Here is a 20,156-nt window from a genome sequence, read left to right on the forward strand (position 1 = left end):
CTACTTTTATTTTACCTGAATTTGATTTCAAGTGTTGTTACTGAAATTTATATACAGTAAAAAATCTCGATAAATGAATATTTGATAAATTAATAATCTTAATTAAATAATATTTTTTTCTGGTTTTGATTTGGACCAATGAGATAAAATAATAACCTAACTAAATATATATGACAATAATTTAAAAATAAAAAATTCTTTGAGTGTCACTGAAAATATAAAATAATAATTCATTAAATATTTATAAAATTTGTATATAATTCATAAAATAAAACATTTATTAAACAATTTCAAATTTTATGCTTTTTTAAAATAGGTATCCATTGTCAATTGTTTATTATTTTCTTGCGAACTGGCTGAATTTCATCTTTAACTTTTAAGAAGACATAAACTAAATTTGACACATTGGTCTCATTTTGAACTAAGTACTTTTTTACATATTTCCAGTGAGTAGTCATGGAAAAAAAGTTATAATATATGAATTTTTATATTTTAGTATATGAAGTTAAAGTACACGTGTCTATTTATATACTCATATTTGAAACAATTCACAACACTTCATTTTCTAATATAATTATACATCCATTCTATTTTAAATCATGCAAACTTAAGATTAATAAACTTCTTTTTGATAAGATTAATAAATTTAGATACAATGCATCATTATTTTAGTGTTGGTTTCTTTCTCCACTTACTACCTTATCGTATTATTAATATATGTTTAGATAAATAATTTACTAGTATCTCACTACAACAAAAATTGCCTATGGAGGCAGTTTTTTTACGTGTAGGGGCGGTTTTAACCGCCCCTACAAGGTCTAGGGACGGTTTTACCGACCGCCCCAAATCTGTCGCCAAAGGGGACCGGAGCTACAGAATAGCGACGAAAATTATCACCGACGGGGTAGATAAAATTTAGCGGCGGATTTGTAGAGGCGGTTTAAACCGCCCCTATTGTGGTGCTGGAATACTCCCCTCTCAGTCAAGGGGCGGTTTTAACCGCCCCTATTAGTGATTTTTGCTTTTTAATTATTTATATTCCAATTGGGCACCTAATACTAATTATAGACCAATTATTCAAATTTATATTCATAAAACTTTCAAATAGAGCATGTAACATCAAATTTTTTGAATTTTCATATATTGTTAAATTCAACACATTAACCTAAATGGATCTAAAGGAATATATTACAAATGTCATTTCTAAAATGCTAAAAGAAACTAACTTCTGCAACCTAATGCTGTCAGCCTCATCCCCAAATGTTAGACCCCTTGGTATCATCTTCATGATCAGTCTAGAACCCATCCATATCATCATCATCTTCAGCTTCTTCTTCTTCCTTTGCAGCAGCTTCTTTCCAAAGCCTCTCCCGGTAATTGATTTGCAGGAAGCGCAAGTGATGTCAACCCCAAGCAACAAGCCTTCTTGCCATGCTCCCTGAGAATTTTTCAGGTGATGCATCAAAACCAACGAAATTAAAGAAACATCATTTCCACATATCATATATATGTGTCCTCTAATCCTAACTTCTAATGTCAAAACCCATCTTACCCCTGTTTTTTATTTCCTCTCTAATGATCTTAAAGTCCCACAAAATATATTTACCTTGTAGAGGTAGCATACCCCTGAGGTAATTGTAGCTCAAATACAATGTTTCCAAGTATTTCAACTTCCCTATCTCTGATCATTAATGTTATTAGGAATGGTTTCTTCAACTGGGAAAGTAAATAAAATAAGAAGTAATATATGTTGAATAATTTACCTTTAGGGAAGATACTTGTTATTTCATTATCTCCCATAACTAAAGTTTGAAGTGATTTAAGAGCACCCAATGAAGCTAAAATACTAGAGTTGAACCTATTACTTGTGAGGTTCAACACATAAAGCTCCTTCCTGCAACCACAAAATATGGAAGCAAAGAAATTACCAGAATCCAGCGCTTACCCGTATTTTCCAAACCAAATTACTCACCGCATTAACAAAGGAGGCCGAGGAGAGCAAACAATAATCAACAACGTCTGATTTGATCTGATGTAATAACAAAAATTGAACAATAAATTAATAAAAATGCAAGTTACACCAAATATATCATAATACTGCTGCATAGCTAGAAGCAGTTTAAAGGGTTAGGCATACCTTTCCATCAGTCTCTAACTTGAGCATTTCCAATTGAGTTAATACTTTCTCATCAGCCAGCCATGTTTTTCCCTCTGTTGCCTATCAAAAACACACCAATGGCATGAATACACAGCTATTCAACTCCCCTCTTCTACAAGGCTAACCTTTTCATAGGCACACAAAACAGAGCAAGAGAACTCGGCAGATGTTGCAAGTATTAATACAACTCAAGTGTTAGTGTTGTTAAAGAAAAACTAACCCTTTGTTTGACCATTTGTTTCCATTCAAAAAAAGAAAAGAAAACAACCAATGATATTAACAAGATGTTTTGTGATGCAGCAAAAGAGTGTCTCATCTTACCTGTAATTTATTAATTTCCTCGTCTGTGAGTGAACGTTCCATTGATCGGTAAGTAATCCTATAGCAATGGCTCGTCTTTCCTTCCTTGTTGGTAAAATTATCTATCAATTTCACCTGACCCACAAATAACCAATTCCAATATATAAGCCTCAGGGTTCAAATACTACTCATCAATATTTCCTCTTTAACTTGCTTAAATGACATAATTAACTTCTAAGTGATATGTGGCAGAATATGAGGAGATTTTGGCAAGTTGAAGCAGTACCACTTTAAGCAAGCTCAGGGGCCACTAAGACACTCTAAGCAAGTTCAGGGACAATAGATCATTTTAAGTAAGTTTAAGGGAGTTCAGGGCTGCCTGATGTATTTAAGCCTATATAAAAAAAATTAAGATAAAAGGAAGCTCCTGCTGTCATGTTCCACCTAATTGTAAAAGGAAGCTCAATCACATTATTGAAACAAAATGAAGTTGACTGAAATATTATAGATAGAATAGTGTTTTACCTTATGGATTTAGCTTGGTTGATTGAGAAAGCCATGTCAAAAGGATCTGGACCAGCAGGTAAAGGACATTGAACCTGAGAATTTGAATTCATATAGTGCATTGCCCCAACACCAGCAAAGGGGCTCAAGCTTGTATTATTGAACAACAAAGGTGTTGCAACTATGTAGTAATCAGATTCATCCTGATCCATTGTCACAAGAACTGAATAAGATTGCCCAACATGAACATCAATTGAATCCAATACTAATTGATTTGTGTAAGATCCTTCTGTTTCTACCAATTCCATTTACCCCCAAAAATACAGAGAACACCAAAATCAAAATTGCACTTATCTTATACCCCAAATACATATCAATTTCGCTAAATTAATTAGATTACTGACCTGTAGCCGGTGAGATGGTGCATGATCTGAACCTCACGGCGGATATCCTCCAGGTCTTCCTTGTGAACGAGTCTCCGAGTAGCAATCGATTTGCAGGCGAATTGCTGTTTAGTCTCCTTATGAGTAACAAGATAAGTTACACCAAATTGACCGCGACCTAACTCACGGCCGAAACTGTAGCTGGCCTTGACGTCATCCATCGGACGACCGAGGACAAGCCGACGCCATTCAAAGAATATGGTGGAGCATGACGAACTCGAAATGAAAAATTACCAAATGTAAATACATCAATTTTTGAAGATATTGAAATGAAGAACAGTAATCGAGCTTACCAGTCAGAAGAAAATAGAAGAGGATTCAAGGGAAGATCAAATCGTCGGACATGCAATTAGAACCCTCAAAATCAAGTAGTTGAAGGCCGCGATAGAGTTTTCAAGTGAACAGAGAGACAATGAATAAAATTAGGGAAATGACCAAAAGGTTTTCTCAAATATATATTTTTGATGGCCCAGGGGTTTACTTTGAGGCTATTTTTAGATCCGCCTCAATATTAGAGGATGGGCCTAGCCCATTCCGGCGGTTATTAGTATAGCCTCTAAAAAAGGGCTGGTAAAGCCCATTTTTGCTGTAGTGTCTGTATTATTCTTACCTTGCATACTATTATTTAGTCATAGCATTTATCATGTTTCAATATAAGTAGTTTTTTTATTCCCTATTAATAGTCAATCATTTACTCACTCCATTAGTTTAATATTTTTTCTCATCTATAAATTCCCATGAATTCTAAAACTTGAAACCATATTTCCAAAACTTCCATTTTCACCATTCATAGAGTTTTCTCATTTGATAAAAAAAAAAAATGGGAAGAGAGCTTCGTATAATGATGCTACCATGGTGTGGCTTTGGCCATTTAATTCCATTCTTTCGACTTTCCATAGCCTTAGCCAAGTCAGGAGTCCATGTCTCTTTCATCTCAACTCCCAAAAACATCTATAGACTCCCTAAAATCTCTCCAAATCTACAAACTTTAATCCAATTCATTAAGATCCCAATGCCAATTTTAGAAGATGGATCTCTCCTAGAACATGCAGAGGCCACTTCTGACATCCCCACTTCAAAAATAGATTACCTGAAAATCGCATATGACCTCCTTCAACACCCCTTGAAGAAGCTTATCACCCAACAAAAACCTGATTGGCTTATAATTGATGGAATTCCTCACTGGATAACTGAAATTGCCCAAGAAAACCAAGTTCCTCTTGTTTACTTCTCAATTTTTTCTGCTGCTGCAACTCTATTTCTCGCCAATCCTGAGTGCTTAACTGGTGAAGGTCATAAGAAACTCCGTCCGTCTTGGGAAAGTCTGACTTCAAAGCCTGACTGGATTGATTTCCCTTCTTCTTTAGCTTATAGAAAAAATGAAGCTATAGATGTTTTTCAATGGATTTACAGCAGAAACGCTTCTGGTGTCTCAGATGCTGAAAGGATTTACAAAATATTGAGTTCTTGTCAAGTTATTGCTATTCGTACCTGCACAGAGATTGAAGGTGATTACCTTAATAAATTGCAAGAAATAATTGGAAAATCTGTGATTCCTGTAGGCCTATTACATCTAGAAAAACCCAAATTACCCAAAGTAAGAGAAATTAACGATGAAATATTCAAATGGCTAGATGAACAGAAGGCTAAATCGGTTGTTTATGTAGGCTTTGGGAGTGAGTATATGCTAAGTAAAGATCAAGTCTTTGAGATTGCTCATGGGTTAGAGCTATCTGGGTTACCATTTTTATGGGCATTAAGGAAACCCAATTGGGCAAAAGACGATCTTGACTCGTTACCTCCAGGATTTAGCGAGCGAACATGTGGGAAAGGAATTGTGAGTTTCGGATGGGTACCGCAGATGGAGATTTTGGGGCATTTATCAATTGGGGGAACATTGATTCATTGTGGATGGGGTTCTGTGACTGAAACATTGCAATTTGGTCATTGTCTTATCTTATTGCCATTTGTGATTGATCAGCCATTGAATGCTAAGTTTTTGGTAGAGAAAGGTTTGGGAGTTGAAGTTGAAAGGAATGAAGATGGCTCATTTAGTAGAGATGGAATTGCTAAGGCTTTGAGAATGGGAATGGTGTCCGATGAAAGTAAAGATTTGAGAGCTTGTGCAAGTGAAGCTGCACAAGTGTTTGGAAATGAAAAGTTGCATCAAGATTATTATATTGCTATGTTTGTTCAGTTTCTGAAAAGTAAGGAAAAAAATGTAACTTTGAGTTGATAATTAGCATTCTACTTCTGGTTTGGTACTCGTGTAATTTGGTGAAGGAGTTAATAACTCTATTTAAATTCAAATCACACTAGTAGTGTCACACCCGACCCTAAACGACCTCAATCGGCATCGGGCGTGAAATAGAAAGATCGTAATCAATACTTAGGAGTCTCCAATTTATCCCAATATCATTTAATTACAATTGCAATACCAAGGTTCTAACCATAATGCTAACAATAAGCAGCCAACTTCCAAACCTCGCCTAATCGGTCGGTAACCTTCTCTATATTCTGTACTGTCTCACCTAAAAACATTAAAACATTTAAAAACATGAGACAAAAATCTCAGTAAGAAATTATCAACTATACAAACTAACTTTACTTAACATAGCTACATATATACCTTTTATAAAGGGATTTAATCAAAACCTTCTCAAATATACTCAAAACGTAAGTTCATAATATAGTCAAAATGGTAAACCAAAACCATAAAAATATATAATCTTGTATCCATTCTTGAGTTCAAAACCTTATAAAATATTGTAATCAAATAAGTGTTTTATCAAACCAACTCGTAATCAATCAAACGTAAAACCTTATATCAAAATCAATCATAACCGAAAACATAATCCAAATAAACTTAAAATATTGTATCCATCCTCGAGTTTCTCCCCTTAAGTCTCAATCCATAACCACATATATAGTCGAGACGCCTCTTAACATTGCCTATCCCATATGGTCTTACCCAACACTTCACTGCCATACCCAATAGGTCTTCAGACTGTGTACACAGGCCATGTCCCTTACTGAACATGGCCTTCAAATATAAAACCACTGATCCGGATAACTCTCGATGGATATAAAATCATAAAATCATAACGTGCTCAAATTTCCTTTCACAATCCAATTCCAAACTATTTCATAACCATAAATCATTTGGCTTCAATTAGTCCTTTTGTGTCATAAAAATCATATTTGGACTTCAATCCAAAATAATAACAATAATAACCGAAACAGATTTCTCAATCCAAAAACAATTCGTAAGAAATCATCAAATTCCTTTTGTTCAATATAGATATATATTGAAACCAAAAACATATATGCATATATGTAAATCAACCAAATTAAGCCTTAAATCAACATAATCAAGTAAAATCTGAAATTCACATAGAAGCATCATAATTTCACAATAAAAAGCAAAATCGTGAAAAACCCCAATTTACAAAATTCTTGCATAACATTAAAATATCACTTTCTGAAAATTCTTTGATTATATATATATATATATCCATATATATAAAACTCAAAATATAGTTGATAGTTACTTACCTTACACCCGATCGATTCGCCGCTAAATTCTGTCTAAGACGTTTCCCTCCAAACACTTCTGAAATTCAAAAACTCTTCGGTTAGGACTTAAAACTATGTATAAGAATACTATGATTTCAATTTTGAGTGATTCGGACGGTCAAATCTCCGTAAATCAAAGAAACGATGGAGAACGATTCAGAGAAAATTGATGAATCAAAAACAGGATTAGAAAAAAAAAAGAAAAGAAACAAGGAAGATAATGATCACCGCATCACAGATTTGAGATTTATATATCTCAAATATTAAAAATATCATATTTGGTCCTTTATCTTTCTATAATCTTTTAAAAATTATCCTAAACTTTTAATTTACACATAAAACCATCAAATTAACTCCAAATTTTTCCTATAACACCAAATAAAAATCATACACCTAATATTTATCATATATAATACTATCAAGATATAAATTCTAGAAATTTAGACACGGACGTGACAAGTAAATACTATTGCTTCGTTTTCCAATTTTTTTTACAACGTGCCGGACCAGTACTGATCCCGACTACTTAGATGATGATGTCACATCAATCCAACCGTTGATGTGTCATTATTTGAATAGAGGGACTAGTACTAGTTCCGGTCCTTTTTGTTTTTTTTTTGTCCAAACGATGATTAAAGTTTTTTATGCGATTAGGAAATGACCAATGTTTTTTTGCTTTGTTAAAAACATGGATCTCAAAACTAAAATGAGCGTTGACGGTTTTAAAATTGAAAAATTCAAAGACTTCATGATATTCTAAGCAATTTTTAATTGTTTAACTTTTTAATTTTGAGGTTATTTAGATGTTGTTAGATGAGGAGAGAAAAAATGAATGTTTTAGAGAGAGAAAGTTCTGAAAATAATGATTTTGGAAAATAAAAAATTTGGTTCCATATTGAGTGTGGTAAATAACCCTAATTCTTAGAATTTTCCATTTTATGGTAGTTAAGGGTCATTTTTATAGCGTTGAACTAAAAGACCCTCGTTTGATCGAAAACCCCAGTATTCGTTTGGAAAAAATAGATAAAATGGTGAATATGCTCAAATTTTTTTTCTGTATATATACATGTTATCATCTAAGCAGTCCAGAATCAATTTTTAAGTACCACAACTACAAAAAAGTAAAATTAAGTTATTTTGAACAAACTTAAAAAAATATTATTAAGAATTAGGGAGTTATATTGAATGCAAGTAGACAAAATAAGGAGTCATTTGGAATTTTAAAAGTTGAAGGATACAATTAAAATTTTGATCTAAGTTTAGAGGACAAATGTATTAAGCATAAAGTTTATTTTATTTTATTTTAATTTTTTTTTGATGAAAGCATAAAGTTTATTTTATAGTCACACTCACACATATAAGTAGCTATTTTTTTTTTCAAGAATATAACCAACTATTTTTTCAACTATTTAAAAATACAAGTTTTCAAAATAATAATGTTTTGTTAACCCAATTTGATATCGACGATGTGATAAAAAAAAAATTAAGTAAAAAAAGTAGAAACTTAACGTATTGCAATAAAACATCAGAATATTTCTCCATAAAAAAAATCAGAATATTTTGAATACTCCAAATACTTTTTTCCACACAAAAAAAAAAGTAAAATAAACAACTGAAATTGGTCACATCTGACGTCACAATAAACAGAATAATTATTATTTAAATGAGCCTAACACTTCCAATGCCGTTTTGAGAAAAACGTGAATCATGCTTCTTTAAATTCCCAAATGAGAAAATTAAATTAAATATTATAAATGAAGATCTATATATACATAGTTATTCCCCAACATTATGTACAGACAAAATATATTATTTGTTGATCCATAAAAAATGGTGAGAAGAGGGATAAAGTTGGTAGGTATTGTAATATTGTTAGGATATTCTATTCTCTGGATTGTTATGCCCACTAACGAATACATGCATGCATGGTTGCCTACTATCACCAGGAGGGATAACTCCACCTATTTTGGACCCCAACAAGGTTCGAATTCACTACCTTTTTGTCATTTTAAATTACGATAACTTACAGTTTTAGTATTATAGTTGTTGAGGGAAAGCGGATTTAATATTTATATATAAAACAGTATAATTTTTTAGACTAGCTTGATTAGCGAAAAATAAGTTTTTTATGTTTAATTTCATGTTTTCGCTACCCTCCAACCTCAAACGTTCTAACCATTTAGTAAAACTTGAAATTACATATTTCTTGTTAATGAAAAATATGCAACTTCTGTTAATAGGGTTTAAAATTGCATTGGTTAATAAATGTTAGGTTTCAAATTACTTTGTTTTATATGTAGTGGCTAAATCTACTATTCCTCAATAATCATAAGCGAAATTTATATTGTATTACTTTTTATTGTTAACTAATTGAATTTCCACATTTTCAGTTTCTTTTATTTTCAAGATCTTGTTGTGCTTTTTTCACTAGTAATAACCAAAATCTACTATGCACGAACATCACAGCTTAATATATATATATCACCCACTACATCGACATTAGAAACCAATTTAGAGTATGTCCAGTTCAATTGTTATTATTAGTAGCCTGTAAAGTTAACTCATTATAAGTAGTTGTTTTTCAATTATAATCAAACACTTCTATTATATTGTTTGAAGTTAAAAAAAAGTCACTTGGATGTTATTCGATAAAAATGAAAAGTAAGTGCTGAAAAATATAAGTGCTGAATTTTAAGTATTGATATTGAATATTATACATGTTCAAAATAATTAATTGTCCTAAAATATGATGACTCTAGCAAGTGTATCGTCTCCATAAGGATAGAACAACCTAATAGATCGTCACTAAAATGATCTAGAACAGTCGGGTCTTTGTGAAGTAACCTAGTTGGAAAGTTAAGATATACTCATTAACAACAATGAAAATACACTAAACTAATAGGGGTAAGGTTTTGGGTGGGCAAAAGCATGAAAAGTTCCTAACTTTTTGCATGTGTGATTGAAGTCAAAAACATATATTTAGAGATTCTTTCACTTAAATCATTTGAGCCTCAAGTATCACTTGTTTCTAAGATTCTCTAAAAACATGCAAACTAAGTCTCTTTATATCCACTTAGAATAAGAAAGCATTTTAACGTACATTATGTTAAAAACTCTTAACATGTGGTTAATCATGTTTCTGATCCTACCAACATATTTCTAATAATGTTTCGGTCTCCTAATTCGAGTCACCTCAAAATTATTTAACTAATATTGGGTGATCGAATTTATAAGATATAAAGAAGGGTAAATAATTATAAGGTCCTTATGTTTTAACTTAACACGTTAGTAGGTCCATCATATTATTATAAGGTCCTTAAATTTTATCTTAATCAATTGTTTAGTCCTTCTATTTGTTTTTATAAATGAAAGTCCAAAATTGCCCCTAGTTATATGTATAAAAAAATTATCTTTTAGTTTCAAATTTAATCTAATTAATTTTAATGAAGTTTTTGAACTACATCTATACCAAAATTAATATACTTGAAAAAATATATTATACTCTTTCAAAAAAAAATATTATTAATTTTCTTAAATTGTAATTGTTTTTTATTATTTTTTAATATAATATCTTTAAACTAAAATTAAATATTATTATAATTTTTTTAAAAATCATATTTTTTTTTTCATTTAAAATTTATTAGAATTGTAAAAACCTTTTACAATGATAGTTTTACTCCTATTTTAATAATTTTTGAAATATTTTTCATTCATTTTTTTAGCCAATAAAATTTACGTTATTAAATTAAAGTTTTATAATTATATAAAAATTAATAAATCAATTAATTTATATTGGAGTTTATATTGGAGAGATTGTAATTATTTAGGAAAAAAGAGGAAAAAATATAAAATAGGAAAAATAGATGTTTTATTATTAAAATATAAAGTAAAGGGTAATTTTAGTATTTTAAAATTTATTTAGTATAGTTTGATCATTGATCCAAGCATAAGGACTAAGGAGTTAACAAAAACAAAAACTGAAGGACTATATAATTATTTCTAAAAACACATGGACTAAATAGTGTATTAGGTAAAAACATAGGGATCTTATAATTATTTACCCTATAAAGAACTCGATTAAATATCTATCAAATATGTCAACATTTACAAATAAAGAGCAACTTACAGCTGCCAACTCAATGTCAGGGCCTATTCTGAGATTTTGGAGGCCTAGGGATGAAGTACTAAACAATGGCCTAATAAATAAGTACAAGTAAAAAATAAAGTAAAAAAAAAAATCAATTATGTAAAAGAAAAATTACTTATAGCTTACAGTTTTTTTATTACACTTAACAAGAATCTAATAAAAACATCAAATTTCAAATAAAAAAACACTTTATTTCACATTAAAAACCTAATTGTTCATACAAAACATTATCTACGAGCATTTCTAGATGCAGAATCACTAAAAAATAGTGTCTATATTAATGTTCTCTAAAATATTTTCTTGTTCTTTTATGTTTTTAATGTCTTTTATGGTTATTTTTGCTCTTTGTAGTCGTTTTAGTGCCTTTATGGTTCTTGTAAGGTTTCATTCCTTCTGTTTTTCTTATTGTACTTGCTTGTTCATCTATTAAATATATAAGTTTTCTATCAAAAAAAATGTATTTCTCTAAATACATAAAATTGCAAAACCATTTAATCTTTCTTGAGACGTTGATGATTTCAAATATTTTTCAATAATTTTAACTCAGAAAAAAAATTCTTCCATCCGATACAACGGTCACTAGCATAGTTAAGAGGATTCGAAATGCATTTGAAATATTTGGATAACAATCTGCTATTTTGAAAAACTCACGAATTTCAAAAACTGACATTAATAATTTTGGCCAAAGAATTTGCAACACTTTCATTTCTGAAAGAACATCATCTGCATCAACATGCGAAAAATTATTATAAGAAAATATAACCATAAATTTGTGTATTGTAACTGTTTAGGCCGATGAATTATATTGTAATTGCATCTTTTGAGATTTAATTTCTGTATTTTTTTTATAAATTTTTTTTTCGAGCCCGCCCATCCATTGTGCCTAGATGTACGTAGTAAAATTATTTCTATAACCGTTGCATCTTCTAAGATTTAATTTTTGTATTATTAAATTTTTTTTTAATATTATTTTTGGATTCCTCCAACCATTAGGCCCTGGGCAGGCGCCACTCTTACCCATGCCCATGGACGACCCTACTCAGTGCTTACTTCAGCCTGTAGATTGACTACTCCATCTTCATCCATAAATAACCTTCAATCTTCAAGAACGAAGTGCATAAAAATTAAAGAAGAGAGAAGAAAGATGGAGAAGTAGGTAGCATATGTGGTTGAAATTGAAGACTAAGTGTCTTTCAAAACCTAATTTTCTATCATTTCAACTCTTGATACTTAGTCTAAGAAGTAGAGGTGTAAATGAGCCGAGCCAAGCCCGAACCTAGGTAGATTCGTTATTGGTTCGCTAATATCTCGAGTCAAGCCCTCTCAAACTGAGCTTTGACCGAGCCAATCTTTTATTATGCTTTCAACGAGTTTTAACCAAATTCAACATACATGTATAAATTAAGTAGCGTATGAGAAAAAAAAGTCTCATAACATACTCCTCGCGAGTTTAAAATATTTTCTAAATATATAATCACATGTTATGACCGAGACTCAAGAATAGTAGATGCTACTCGTGGTCGGAGAACACTGACTTACAGAAAAATTTAAAACAATGAAATATATATTAAAGTTTGTAATTTATTTATTTGTTTCCAAACCTAATTTTCTACCATTTGAACTCTTGATAACTTAGTCTAAGAAGTACTTATATACTGTATCAAGGAACCATTTGATCCAAAAGATTAAACCGATAGATAAGATTACAAAATAACTTTTATTATTATCTCTTACTTCTTGATCCATTTGAATTGGGTTGTGCATATCATTTCAGGAACAACATTTTTGATATTCTTATTCCCGATTCTCTTTGTTGCTGTCTTAGGTTGTGTTTATCTTCATATAGGAAAGACATCATCAAATCATAACAAGGATGATAAAAGGTAATTAATTATATATCCATTTTTAGTTACCATTTTGATTGATAGTAAACTATATTCGGAGATAGTAAAAAATAAAAATAATGATTTTAACCATGTTTACTATACTTTAGTGGTATAACACGTAGATTAATTTTATTTTATTGTCGTTGGCATGTCATGTTCGTGAATTTTGTTGGAATGACATATTTACTGACATAACACACTGATTTTCAGAAACGATTATTATCTTTTGTCAATTTTTTGCATGACAATTCTGAATGGATCGTAGATTCTGAAGTAACCGCTAACAAATGTGTTAGTTTAACATTGTTTATCGACATTTTTTGAAATATTTAACAATGGCAGAAAACAACATTTGGTGGCATGGAAGAAGCCGATGGTAGTGAAAGGACCGTTGGGAATAGTTTCAGGCATAGAGTTGGGGTTCTTGGTCATGTTTGTAGCATTAATAGTTTGGTCTTTATCTACTTATTTGCATAACGACTTCTCCACTATCACTCCTCAGACAGCTGCTGCGGAAGGGCAGAAACGGTAAATATCTCCATCCGCTAATATTTCATAGGCCTGGCGTGGTTTATATTGGCCCTGTTTGGTAAAGAGCGTTTTGGGATAAAAAGAGCGGTTTTGACCAACTTTAGAGGTTTGACCACTGAAACCTCTAATTGGAATGTTTGGTAGAGAGAGGTTTGAGAGAGAGGTTTGAGAGAGAGTTTTGGGATGAAAACACTAATTTAGAAAAAGCTCTTAAAATGAGCTTTTTCAATTAGCGTTTTGCAATATTAAAATTAATGGACTTCTTTTACCCTAATAGATAGACTCCCTCTTCTCCTGCGCCAAAATTAATGCCCTTATTCGTCTTTTTGCACAAACCGTTATTATCAATCAGCTAATTTTTACCAAACAGGTCTACACAAACAGCTAATCAAATCAGCTAGTCAAATCAGCTAATGTAATCAGCTAACGGCTAACAGCTAATGTAATCGGCTAACAGCTAATTCCCAAACAGTGCCATTATAATTAGTAGAATTTCAATATCATTTAAAAATGAAGTTTAAGAAAAAATATAAAAATAAATTTTGTAGCCGATTGATAAAGATATCTCCATGGTTTAAAAGTTTGCAAATAGAGGTTACATGCTTTGTCCAGTTTAGAAACCCAATCATGCAATTAAAAATTATTGTCGTGACTATTTATCCAAAAATGGAGCGATTTTGAAACAATTAAAAAGACTGATTTTGCAAATTACTCAATATACAATGTCTGGTTTTATCAATTAACTAAATAAAAAGTATTACTTGATTGAAAAATTGACTCACATATCCTTTAACTGCAAATTTCACAAACAATAAAATCTTTGTTTGCAAATATTTAAACCACGGAAATTGTTTTTACAAATCGGCCAAACCACGATATTTATTTTTTCTAAATTTTATAATGCAGTTATTTTATGATTGACATTATTTTTTGTGAGACAATACAAATAAAAAAACAAAAAAATGAAATCCACACCTAATATTTTATTTATGAAATTCTCTCATTTTTTTTATTAAATAAACAAATTTACTAAAATTTTATAATACGAAATCTACATTAACCCGAACAGGTTAAAACGACTGTGATATAAAAGTTTTTGGGTTGGATTTGAATTTACTCTTTTTAATACGAACCCGAAATGACACGAACACGAACACGATAATTGCCAGGTCTAGTTATGAGTTTAAAAGTTAATTGCACCCATAGTCCTTAAAGTATCAGAAATTGAATATTAACATCACAAAGCTTAATTTCTTAACATTAAAATCATTCAATTTTAAATTTAATTTTTTTAGTACTTTTTTTATCTCATTCATAAAAAAACAATTCGTGGACAACACATAAATCAAATTTTTGTATGTGAATTAAAAAAAAATACCTAATTCGGTTTTATTAGGTTTTGTTTATGTGACAAATGGAAAGAGAATGGCCAAATGAAATTGATTGGGTCGAGTCATGCGACACATCTTTTCCGGTCACTTCTATTACCGATATAGGAGTAGATGACGATATGAAAAATGAATGAAATGTAAAATCGAATGATTTTGATGTTAACACATGAAAGTTTTGTGATATTAATGTAATATTCCTGCTTCTTAAACAATTATCCAACTAAAAGTTCAGGGTTAAATTATTGCAGATGGGAAGCTAAATTGGACAGCACAGGATATAGGCTAGGCCTGATTGGAAACCTATGTCTTGCATTACTCTTTTTTCCGGTGGCTCGCGGATCGTCAGTGCTGCAACTATTTGGCCTGACCTCAGAGGCCAGCATCAAGTATCACATATGGCTTGGTCATACAGTCATGACTATCTTCTCTGCCCATGGCCTTTCTTACATCCTTCTTTTTATCGTCACTAACCAGACTTCAGAGGTACTTAATTCATCACTATACTCTTGTTTTCTCTTTGGAGCATTTTATCGAACACCTTTCAGACGCAAAATCACTTAATGAATTAACTAATGCAGATGTTGAAATGGAGAAAAATTGATATATCGATTATAGCAGGAGACGCATCGTTGTTATCTGGATTGGGACTTTGGGCTGCAACTTTCCCTCGCATAAGGCGAAAGATATTCGAGCTTTTCTTTTACACTCATCATCTTTACATTCTCTTTGTGATTTTCTTTGTGTTTCATGTTTCATTCTCTTTCGCCTGCATTATGCTTCCTGGTTTTTACCTCTTCATGGTCGATCGATTCCTCCGATTTTTACAATCGAGAACAAGTGTCCGTTTAGCTTCAGCTCGGATTTTACCTTGCCAAACTGTGGAACTCAACTTCTCCAAATCTCCAAGTGAGTTAGTTACATTAATCTCTTGAGATTATTAATCTAATGCCTTAATTTTGTCTTAATTGTATTCTAATTTGTGCAGGTTTGAGTTACAATTCAACGAGCATTCTGTTCATAAATGTGCCTGCGATTTCCAAGCTTCAATGGCATCCTTTCTCTATAATTTCTAATAGCAATTTGGAAACTGAGAATCTGAGTGTTATGATTAAAAGTGAAGGAAGTTGGTCTTCAAAGCTATATCAAATGCTTTCATCTCCTTCTTCATTGGATCGTCTCCAAATCTCAGTTGAAGGGCCTTATGGACCAGCTTCAACTCATTTTCTAAGGTAAGAACATCTAACTAGGAATGTTTCCTTCAGCCTGTGGTGAGAGTTGTTCGTTTTAGATTAATTGCTGATTAAATTAGCATTTCATTTTAGATTGTACACCTTGGATAAATCCCTTAACAATTTATGCACCTAATTTAGGAATTGGTCTTTGTCCTGTATAATGCTTTCATCAGAAACACATTTAGGTGTTTGAAGTAACTAAAGCTGGGAATCAATATGTATGAATTAAGGAGAAAAAAAATTCAGACTTAACAAAATGGAAAATCGTTTGATTAAGAGGTAGAGGACAAGGAAAGGAAGCCAAGGACATCCCAACTAGGTTGGCACCCCCCAGACGACCACCTCCGAACCCAAATCAATAAAAAAGAAGAAAAAATTACAATCAATGTCAAAGAGTGAATAGGCAAATCTAAGCTTGTTCCTCTCTATTACAAGCAAGTTAACTGAACCATATATCAGTTATATATATAAGAATAAGATGAATGAATTGAACAAATTAAGGAATATGTTTGTCGACTAAAAACTAGTGTTTCTTTCTTATGGCACAAACAACATAGTCAGACTTGATCAAAGTCGAATACTCGTTCATTACCCAACGACTAGCTTCTCCATCTGCAGTTTTAAAAACCAGAAATCTGTTGAATCCAATAAGCCGCTCTTCTCTGTCATAAACTTGTTTAACACTTTGGCCAGTCCAAGTTCCTGACCCAGCAGTCCTTTGGATTCGTTTGCTACCTTTGTTCTTCAACTCCACCAACACATAACGAATCTCTCTCACATCTTCTTCGTTGAAAAGACGCCACGGCTCTTTATCTCCATAAACATCACAATCTTCAGGCAGCAGAACGTTTTCCCCTTTAATCTTCTTCCTAAGATAACCAGTGATAATTTCTTCCTCGCTTGAAATCCCTGCTGCTTCTGCAATGTTTTCCATTTTGTAAACCCTAGCCTTTTGTTTTTTTTGATGAAACCCTAGCCTTTTTCAGAAGCAAATTAAGTTGCTAGATCGATTAATGTAGGTTAATATTATCGATGGTTTATTTATACCTTTGCTTTGGACGTAACTTTTACCCTCCAGGATTCTTGGACGGCAAGATTCCTAATCTGACTAGGACTGTCTAATAAGGCAATTTACTTGATATGGAAATATTATTCTACAATACCTCTATTTTGTACGATTAAATTTCAATTTATCCCCTTCCCTCAAAAAAAGAAATTCAATTTATCCCAAAACATGACATTAATCTAAAGCAAATTAATCCCTTCCATCACAAATTGCTCATTTATTATCACCTTCAAACAATAACCATTATTATACAAACAAAACTACAATTCTTTTGCATTGTGTAAAGAAAGGCTTGAATTTTTTATTTTTGTAAGAAATAAATCAATATATTAACCATTTAGAGGAATTAAAGTTTAGAACTACGGGCCGTCTGTTTGCTGTTTGTTGTTGTTGTTACCTGTTAGCTGTTTGGTGTTGCTGATAGGCAGTAGATGTTATCTCCTGTTTAGTATTGAAAGGCGAAAGGCAGTTCTGAAAAATGGAAACAAACGGGCACTACATCTCTATAGCCCACAAGTAAACATACGATCAATCAATATTTTATCAATTACCTTATGCAAGTTGAAGAATATTTGGTTTGTTGGTTTTTTATATGATGCGTCTATAGATGGGAGATTCCTTTCAGGAAAGCAAGAGATTTCTTTTATCTTTTTGAATTTATTGTTTTGCTTTTAGTTTCATTTTTTAAGTGGCTATCAATGTATATAAACCTATATGCTCTTCTAATTGCTTCTACATATGCTTGATGTATACTTGTCTCTCTACTCTCAAGTTTTTCCCCAATTGTGTTGCTGAAACATGGTCTATTGAACTAAAGACTTGAAAGGTTCAAAGGGTAAAAGAGGGTTTATTCATAAGGTTTAAAATGGGAAAAGGGTCACATTGTTTAGTCCATCTTTGTTCAAAATTGGTCAAATTGTCCCAAACTGCATCACCTAGAAAACAAAGCATGAGTGTCATGCCAAGTCTTTTGTGTTTGAAAGATTTTTGTCAGGCATCCAAAGTAGTTCGCCTATCCAACATACAAACGGTCGTGAGAGTTGTTCAAACAAGTGTTTGACTAAGTTTCCAAACAACTTTTGAGATACTGTTCCAAAAATTGAATCTCTATTCCAATTGTAACTTGTTTATCTGTATACATTTTAGGCATGAAACTCTTGTAATGGTGAGCGGAGGCAGTGGAATTACTCCTTTCATATCCATAATTCGAGAACTTATCTTTGCAAGTACCACAGACAAATCCAAGATACCACAAGTAATCCTAATCTCTTCATTCAAAAACTCTTCAGATCTCACCATGCTAGACCTTTTACTTCCAATTTCCGGTACCCCCATTTACAACTTCTAATCTGCAACTAAAAATTGAGGCTTTTGTCACGAGAGAGAAAGAACCCACCATTCCTAACAACTCCAGACTCCTTCGAACCATATGGTTCAAACCCCACATAACAGACAGACCTGTTTCTGCCATTTTAGGCACCAATAGCTGGCTATGGCTTGCCATTATAATTTCATCTTCCTTCATCATCTTTCTCATTATAATTGGACTTATCACCCGCTTCTACATTTACCCAATTGATCACAACAGTGGGGAAATTTTCTCTTACCCTTTAAGAAGTTTTCTAAATATGTTGGTACTTTGCTCAAGCATAGCCTTCACAGCAAGTGTAGCAGTTTTATGGAACAAGAACAGAATTAAGACGGAATCAAATAATCAAATAAGGAACATTGGAGGACCAACACCATCAGGATCGCCGAGCTCCTTCTTGTTTAGTAACGAGAGAGAGCTCGAAAGTCTTCCTCATCAGTCACTTGTTCAGGCTACTAATGTGCACTATGGTGAAAGACCTGATTTGAAGAGTGAGTTTACTCTTTGCCTCAAAATGCTTTTTGGCATTGATTTATTGAACCCTAGAAGGATGATATATTAACTTTGTTAATTTGGTGTAGGAATGTTGTTCGAGTGCAAAGGACCAAGTGTTGGAGTTCTGGTTTGTGGTCCGAAGAAGATGAGACATGAAGTTGCTAATGTCTGTTCATCTGGATTAGCTGATAATCTGCACTTTGAATCCATCAGTTTTAGTTGGTGATGTTCTTGTTATGAACAAAGTTTCACTTCTTCTCTTCGTGTAAAATGTCAGGGTGTATTTGTATACAAATAGATTACTTCAACTTCTGTAATTTTTAGCTAAAATATATATAATTGCAGTATAATCATTGAATCATAGAAATACATTTTGGTTTTCGTCTGGGGCGTTATCTTTTGCTATTCTCTCGACTAGGCTTGGGAAAATGGTTGGTTTTGGCTTTGGCTTGAGGCTTGGGAAAATGGTTGGTTGCGGCTTTGGCTTGAGGTGGATTCAACTTATGTCAGTAGATTTTTCCGGCGTAATTCTTCTATGTTTCCAGTATCTGTGGTTTCTGTAATTATAGGTTTTCCAAGTTTCTTCTTTTCATTCCCTCTTTCGGGATGTACTGTTTGTACTTATTTTCAATTCTCTTCTTTAATATATCCGGATTCGTTGGTTGCTTAGTCCCCGGGGTCCCAATCTAGTTGGGATGTCCGGCCCTAATTCTCCTCAAGGCTGACAAGTTATATTTTATAGGGTTAAGGTGCAAAAATACCCCTAACGTTTTGGGCCAGGAGCAATTTTACCCCTAACGTCTAAAATGGTGCAATTTTACCCCTAACGTTGGAACCCTAACGTTGGAAGCCAAAAGCAATTTTATCAGTAACAAATCACAAACATAAGTTGAGATGTGAAAAAACGTTAGGGGTAAAATTCCTCCTGGTCCAAAACGTTAGGGGTATTTTTGCACCTTAACCCTATTTTATATTAGAGATAATTAAAGGAGAAAGATGAAAAAGATTTATTATTTTTAAATATATATCAGTGTTTACATAATTATAAGAAGATTGTG

General features: G+C 32.2%; 2 protein-coding genes and 1 pseudogene across 11 annotated transcripts; 2 read left to right on the forward strand and 1 right to left on the reverse strand.

The window, feature by feature from the left end:
• Window positions 1-1,098: 1,098 nt before the first annotated feature.
• Window positions 1,099-4,896, reverse strand: LOC136217049 (uncharacterized). 10 transcript variants are annotated; one of them, XM_066003626.1, is made up of 7 exons: window positions 3,699-4,896; window positions 2,984-3,621; window positions 2,480-2,593; window positions 2,138-2,218; window positions 1,973-2,029; window positions 1,607-1,894; window positions 1,099-1,438 (listed from the first exon to the last, which is right to left on the reverse strand). In XM_066003626.1, the coding sequence occupies exons 4-7, from the start codon at window positions 2,143-2,145 to the stop codon at window positions 1,324-1,326; spliced, it is 468 nt and encodes a 155-aa protein (XP_065859698.1). In that variant the 5' UTR covers window positions 2,146-2,218; window positions 2,480-2,593; window positions 2,984-3,621; window positions 3,699-4,896; the 3' UTR covers window positions 1,099-1,323. The 10 variants fall into 10 exon arrangements, with proteins under 10 accessions (XP_065859698.1, XP_065859700.1, XP_065859699.1 ...); XM_066003628.1 differs by having other exon boundaries at window positions 2,984-3,251; window positions 3,367-4,896; XM_066003627.1 differs by having other exon boundaries at window positions 2,984-3,257; window positions 3,367-4,896.
• LOC136217048 (putative UDP-rhamnose:rhamnosyltransferase 1) lies at window positions 4,226-5,833 on the forward strand. The gene has a single exon (XM_066003624.1). It carries the CDS (start codon window positions 4,226-4,228, stop codon window positions 5,639-5,641), a length of 1,416 nt encoding a protein of 471 aa, XP_065859696.1. The 3' UTR covers window positions 5,642-5,833.
• Window positions 5,834-8,831: 2,998 nt separating this feature from the next.
• LOC136217047 (ferric reduction oxidase 2-like) lies at window positions 8,832-19,746 on the forward strand (annotated as a pseudogene).
• The last annotated feature ends 410 nt before the right edge of the window (window positions 19,747-20,156 follow it).

The sequence above is a fragment of the Euphorbia lathyris genome, chromosome 2 (genome assembly GCF_963576675.1).
Source record: "Euphorbia lathyris chromosome 2, ddEupLath1.1, whole genome shotgun sequence".
Lineage (NCBI taxonomy): Eukaryota > Viridiplantae > Streptophyta > Magnoliopsida > Malpighiales > Euphorbiaceae > Euphorbia > Euphorbia lathyris.

Excerpts from the sequence above, each read along its gene's own strand:
- LOC136217049 (XM_066003626.1), bottom strand. Across the intron at positions 1,895-1,972 it reads CGGCCTCCTTTGTTAATGCG|GAAGGAGCTTTATGTGTTGA; the intron begins GTGAGTAATTTG and ends TTGTGGTTGCAG. Across the intron at positions 1,439-1,606 it reads GGGTATGCTACCTCTACAAG|GGAGCATGGCAAGAAGGCTT; the intron begins GTAAATATATTT and ends AAAAATTCTCAG.
- LOC136217048 (XM_066003624.1), top strand. The coding sequence starts at position 4,226 with ATGGGAAGAGAGCTTCGTATAATGATGCTACCATGGTGTGGCTTTGGC.